General features: G+C 55.3%; 1 protein-coding gene across 1 annotated transcript; it reads left to right on the top strand.

Moving 5' to 3' along the window:
• Positions 1-3,398: 3,398 nt before the first annotated feature.
• On the top strand, positions 3,399-4,361 carry LOC105708103 (melanoma-associated antigen 4-like). The gene has a single exon (XM_064371503.1). It carries the CDS (start codon positions 3,414-3,416, stop codon positions 4,359-4,361), a length of 948 nt encoding a protein of 315 aa, XP_064227573.1. The 5' UTR covers positions 3,399-3,413.
• Positions 4,362-6,408: the final 2,047 nt, after the last annotated feature.

Below are 6,408 nucleotides of genomic sequence, written 5' to 3'. Positions count from 1 at the left end.
CACTCCAACGCCCATTCTCTGGACGACCCAACCCCCGCTTCACCGCCATTCCCACCCCAGCCCCCACCCCCCACCCCCCACCCCAGCCCCCACCCCCCACCCCCCACCCCATCCCTCAACTGATCCCCATCCGCCCCGCCCTTCCGCCCACACCATTCCCACCGGAACCCCCACCCCCAGCCCCACCCAGGCAGGATCTGGTTCCGCCCCTGCCATCCACCCAGGGAGGCCCCGGGTGCCCGGATGTGACGCCACTGACGCGTACTGGGGGACAGAGAAAAGCGAGGTTTCCATCCTTAGTGGCGGCCTCAGTTCGGAGGAGGGAAGCGGGCCCAGGCTCTGTGACGAGGCAAGGTGATAGGCTGAGGGAGGACTGAGGACCCCCCACCCCAGATAGAGAGCCCGAAATATTCCAGCGCCGCCCTTGCTGCCAGCCCTGGACCACCTGCGGGAAGACGTCTTAGGCGGGCCACACCCAGCCCCCTGCTGCTTAAGCCTTGAGAAACACCAGGTTTTCCTCCCCAAGCTCTGGAGTCAGAGGTGGTTGTGACCAGGGCAGGACTGGTTAGGAGACGGCAGGGCCCCAGCTCTGCCAGGCATCAAGGTCAGGACCCAGAGAGAGGGCTGTGGGCCCCCAAGGCTGCACTCCAATCCCCACTCCCCCATTCCCACTCCCCACCCAACCCCCACCTCCCCGACTCCATCACCTGACCACCACCCTCCATCCCCAGCCCCAGCCCCAACCCTTCTGCCACCCCACTGTCTTCCACCCATCCCCACCCTCATCTCTCTCATCCACCCCACTCCCATCCCCACCCCCGTTCTGGCAGAATACGGTTTACCCCTGCTCTCAACCCACGGAAGCCCTGGGTGCCTGGATGTGGCACCCCTGACTTGCACCTCAGAGATGTGAGAGAAGCCAGGTTCATCTAATGGTTCTGAGGGGCGGCTGGAGGTCCGCTGAGGGGAGTGGCCTGAGGCCCTGGGAGGAGGCAAGGTGAGAAGCTGAGGGACGCCTGCGGAGGCCCCCCACCACCCCAGGTTGACGGTCCTCAAGTGATCCAGCACCACCCCTGCTGCCAGCCCTGGAACACCCAGCCGGGGCACACTTCTCAGCTTAACCTGCAGGACACTCTGGCCACCTGCCACTTAACTGGCAGGGGACTCTGGAGTCAGAGCTTACGTGACCAGGTCAGGGCTGGTCAGGAGAGGGTAGGGCGCAGGCATCAAGGTCCAGGCATCTGCCCAGCATCAAGGTCAGAACCCTGAGAGGGATCTGAGGGTCCCCCACCCTGACCTATATCCTCCTCTCCACCCCTACCCCACTCACATTCCCATCCCCACCCCCGTACCCCAACCACATCTTGGCAGAATCCCTGCAGTCAACCCACGGAAGCCCCAGGAATGGCGGCCAGGCACTCAGATCTTGACGTCCACATCTGGGGCTGATGGAGGGAAGGGGCTTGGGGAGGGAAGGGGCTTGGGGAAGGAAGAGGCTCGAACAGGGTCTCAGAGGAGCAGAGGGAGGGCCCTGCTGGGAGATGAGGAAGGCCTCAGGGGACCCAGCACCCCAGGACAGGAGACCCACCGCACCCCTGTCTGGGACTGAGGCTGCCTCTTTCGGCCTCAAGGATCACAGTGATGGGGACTCAGATCACCGTAGGGGTGGGACCCAGCCCTGCCAGGATCACGAGGAGGAAGAGGAGGGAGGGCTCAGGTGACCTTGGAATCCAGATCAGTGGGGATCTTCACCCTGGGAGATCCAGGGCCCGGTGGCCACATGTGGCCCATACTTCCTGTACCTTTGAGGTGACAGAGAGGACAGGGCTGTGGTCTGAGGAGTGGAGCCTCAGGTCAAGAGAGGGAGGAGTCCCAGGATCTACAAGGCCCAGGGTGTGCAGGTTTCATGAGGACTGGGAATACCCCCGGCTCAGAAAGAAGGAACTCCGCAGAGTCTGGCTGTCCCCTGTTCATAGCTCGGGGCGGGGGAGGCGGGGGGAGGACCAGATCATGGATGGCCCTGTGTGCCAGTCTCACTTGTGCCACAGGCAGGAAGTTGGGGAGCCCTCAGGGAAATGGGGTCTCCGTTAAAAGGGGGATGTCTACTCATTTTGGGGAATTGGGGGTTGAGGAAGTGAAGGCCCCGTCAGGAATAAAGACGAGTAACTCGGACAAGGCTCTTGGAATCCTCGCCCCAGAACCAAAGGGGTCAGCCCTGGACCCCTCAGGCAGGGGTGACGGGGTGTGGCTCCACCTCACTCCTGTTTCCAGATCTCAGGGAGATGAGGACCTTATTCTCAGAGGGTGACTCAGGTGAACACAGGGGACCCCATCTGGTTGAAAGACAGAGGGATCCCAGGATCTGCCAAGGGTCCGGGTAAGGGGCGTGAGGGACGATTGAGGATACTCCAGGGCCAGAACGCTGACAGGGACCGCACAGAAGTCTGCCCTGCCCCTACTGTCACCCCAGAGAGCATGGGCAGGGCTGTCTCCTGAGGTCGCTCACTTATTGTGGGATCACTGATGTCAGGGACAGGAGACCTTGGTCTGAGGGGGCTGTACTCAGGTCAGTAGAGGGAGGGCCTCAGGCCCTGCCAGGGGTCAGGGTGAAGACCAAGCAGGCTCCTCGCCCAGGACGCATTAATTCCAATGAATTTTAATACCTCCTCCTGTTCTTCCTGAGTGGACCTAGGCACGTGTGGCCAGATGTGGGTCCCCTGCTGTCCTTCTGTTCCGTATCAGGGATGCGAGTTCTTGATCTGCATTTCTCTGAGCAGCAAAAGGGTGGGATTCAGGCCCTGCCAGAAAAATGCGAGGCCCCTGCGTGAGTACAGAGGGGACCATCCATCCACCCCGTGAAAGTAGGGATGTCACAGAGTCCAGTGGTGGATAGCAGTGAGGGGTTAGGGCTGTGCTCGCAGTCTGCACCCTGAGGGTGTGTGGATTCCTCTTCCAGGAGCTCCAGGAACCAGGCAGTGAGGCCTTGGTCTGTGGCACTGACCTCATGTCACAGAGCAGAGGATGCACTGGCAATGCCAGCAGCAGATGTTTCCCCTGAATGCACACCAAGGGTCCCACCTGCCCCAGGACACGTGGGACTCCAGAGAGTCCGGTTTCACCCTCCCTACTGTCAGTCCTGTAGGATTGATCTCTGCTGGCTGGCTGTATACCCTGAGGTGCCTTCTCATTTCCTCCTTCAGGTTCTCAGGGGACAGGCCAACCAGGAGGACAGGATTCCCTGGAGGCCCCAGAAGAGCACCGAGGAGAAGATCTGTAAGTAAGCCTCTGTTAGCGTCTCCAAGGTTCGGCTCTCAGCGGAGGCCTCTCACACGGTTCCTCTCTCCCCAGGCCTGTGGGTCTCCATTGCCCAGCTCCTGCCCACACTCCCGCCTGCTGCCCTGACCAGCGTCATCATGTCCCGTGAGCAGAAAGGTCAGCACGGCAAGCCCGATGAAGATCTTGAGGCCCGAGGAGAGGCCCCGTGCCTGGTGGGCGCGCAGGCTCCCGCTACTGAGGAGCAGGGGGCTGCCGCCTCCTCTACTCTGGTCCCGGTCACACTGGGGGAGGTGCCTGCTGCCGGGTCACCGGCCCATCCCCAGAGTGCTCAGGGAGCCTCCGCCTGCCCCACTACCGTCAACTTCACTCGCTGGAGGCAACCCAGTGAGGGTTCCAGCAGCCAAGAAGAGGAGGGGCCAAGCACCTCTCCTGACCGAGAGTCTGCGTTCCGAGCGGCACTCAGTAATAAGGTGGATGAGCTGGCTCATTTTCTCCTCCTCAAGTATCGAGCCAAGGAGCCGGTCACAAAGGCAGAAATGCTGGACAAGGTCATCACAAAGTACAAGCGGTACTTTCCTTTCATCTTCGGCAAAGCCTCCGAATCCCTGAAGATGATCTTTGGCATCGATGTGAAGGAATTGGACCCCGCCGACCAGTCCTACATCCTCGTCACCTGCCTGGGCCTCTCCTACGACGGCCTAGGGGGTGGTAATCAGATCTGGCCCAAGACAGGCCTCCTGATACTCGTCCTGGGCACGATCGCAATGGAGGGCGACAGCGCCTCTGAGGAGGAGATCTGGGAGGAGCTGAGTTTGATGGAGGTGTATGATGGGAAGGAGCACCATGTCTATGGGGAGCCCAGGAAGCTGCTCACCCAAGATTGGGTGCAGGAAAACTACCTGGAGTACCGGCAGGTGCCCGGCAGTGATCCCGCACGCTATGAGTTCCTGTGGGGCCCAAGGGCCCTTGCTGAAACCAGCTACGTGAAGGTCCTGGAGCATGTTGTCAAGGTCGTTGCGAGAGTTCGTATTCCCTACCCATCCCCGCGTGATGCAGCTTCGACAGAGGAGGAAGAGGGAGTCTGAGGGCGAGTTGCAGCCAGGGCCGGGGGAAGGGGGCTGGGCCAGTTCACCTTCCAGGGCCCCGTCCAGCAGCTTCCCCGGCCTCGTGTGCCTTGAGGCCCATTCTCTGCGTAGAGTAGTCAGCGCTCTTAGTAGTGCGTTTCTGTTTCATTGAGCGACTTGGAGATGTATCTGTTTTTTTTTTTCAGAATTGTTCAAATGTTCCTTTAATGGATGGTTCAACTTCAGCATGCAAGTTTATAAATAGTAGTCAACTATATTGCTGTTTATGTAGTTAAGCAGTAAAAGTCTTGTTTTCTATTCAGATTGGGAAATCCATTCTGTTTTGTGAATCGGGATATGATAACAGCAGTGGAGTTAGTATTTACTTGGAAATGTGAAGAAATTAGCCCTAAGATAGATGAGATAAAGAACTAAATAAATTAAAATTCTTGCCTTATGCCTCAGTCTATTCTGTAAAATTTTAAAAAATATATGCATACCTGGATTTCCCTGGATTCTTTGAGAATGTAAGAGAAGTTAAATTAGAATAAAGAATTGTTCCTATTCACCGGCTCGTTTCTTCTCCATGCACGATGAGCATCTGCTCTTTGGATGGTCCTGGTTTGGTGGTGGAGATGTGGGGGTAAGCCAGACACACCACTACCCATAGGGTAACTGCAGTTACGTAATGAAGGTGGCAAGATGTCCTCTAGAGATACAGAGGAAAAGTGAGAGGGATGTGGGTGTGGGGCTCCAGGTGAGCGTGGTGGAGTGTAAATGCCCTGAGCTGGGGCCTTTGGGGCTTTGGGAAACTGCAGTTCCTTCTGAGGAAGCAGATTCCAGTGAAGCTGGGTGGGTCCAGGGCCAGATTCGCAGAGGCTGAGAGAAAAGCCTGGAATGGAAAGCTGCCCTGAGCAGTTCCTTTGGACGGTGGGGAACAGAAAGCAGCCTCCACCTGGGGCAGCAATGGAAAGGGTCCCGTGCTTTTGTCTCAATGCTGTGAACACAGCGCAAGTGCTAGGTGATGGACACCCATCATCTGCAAGGGTTTCCTGAGAGAGAAGCATCAGCCTGCCTGGAAAGGAGACCCAACACCCACTGCCAGGTGCTTTTCTGCCTGACTGGGAGAACCAGTGCTGACTCATATAAGGAGACATTCAAACGAGGTTATCTCACGTGCAGTTTGGCCAATTGTAAGCAAGATTTTGAGTGGAGCCAAAGCCAATCAATATAGTTGTTTGGATGGAAAAGCAGATGGGAGACAAGGAAGGAGTTGGTCTTTGACTCGAATTCTAGGAGCTTTGCGCTACATCTGGCTGGGGAGATCTGCACACCCAAAGTTTTGAAGTACGTGATCTTAGAGGCTCTCAACTACTTACTCCAGTTATCTTTAGTCATTTCTAGTTAATTATTCTCCTAAATTCCACTAGGTATGTGTGATACCAACACATTGTCAAACAAGAAATGAGAGTTTCTGGTTTGGGGGAATCTAAAATTTCAGCTTTTGAGCTTCATCCAGGCATTCTATTCCCCTCTAGCTTTCTTTTGTTATTTGCTTACCTAGGTCCGAGAACGTAAGCGGAGAACTAAGTCTTGATTCCGAGAAGAAACAAGGGTTTAGATTTGTGAAGCATGTGTCTTCTGTCTCCTGTTTCCTTACATATATTCTAGTTATTTCTAGTCATTTCTAGTTAGTTTCCTAAATACCACTACTTACCTCTACGACTAAATCAAGAATTCAGTAATAAGTAAAAATTCAGAGTTGAGAAGAATGTGATTTTTTCAGCTTGCTGGTTTCAAAAAGTTATTTGGGTTATGTTCATTATCTCTATCTAAATGTTGCCTAAATAAAGTTAGTTTTCCATAATAGTAACTGAATATTCTAGAAATAAAGAAGCAGTTGGGGTTGAAGGTAATGTGTCTTTCCACTGCTTGGATTTGACAGGTTTTTCGTGGTTCTCGCTGTTGCTGTGTCTAGTAAGCTACTTGTCATTAGTGACTATATGTCAGTAATGCTCTACAGTGATCGTGCTTTATTTCAACAAGAAATTAGGTGCAAGAATTGAGA

Source organism: Aotus nancymaae, unplaced genomic scaffold, assembly GCF_030222135.1.
Source record: "Aotus nancymaae isolate 86718 unplaced genomic scaffold, 86718_ANA_hifiasm-v0.15.2.pri h1tg000138l, whole genome shotgun sequence".
NCBI classification, from domain to species: Eukaryota; Metazoa; Chordata; class Mammalia; order Primates; family Aotidae; genus Aotus; species Aotus nancymaae.
Note: the sequence above shows the minus strand (reverse complement) of the source record. Positions and strands in the feature narration are given on the sequence as shown.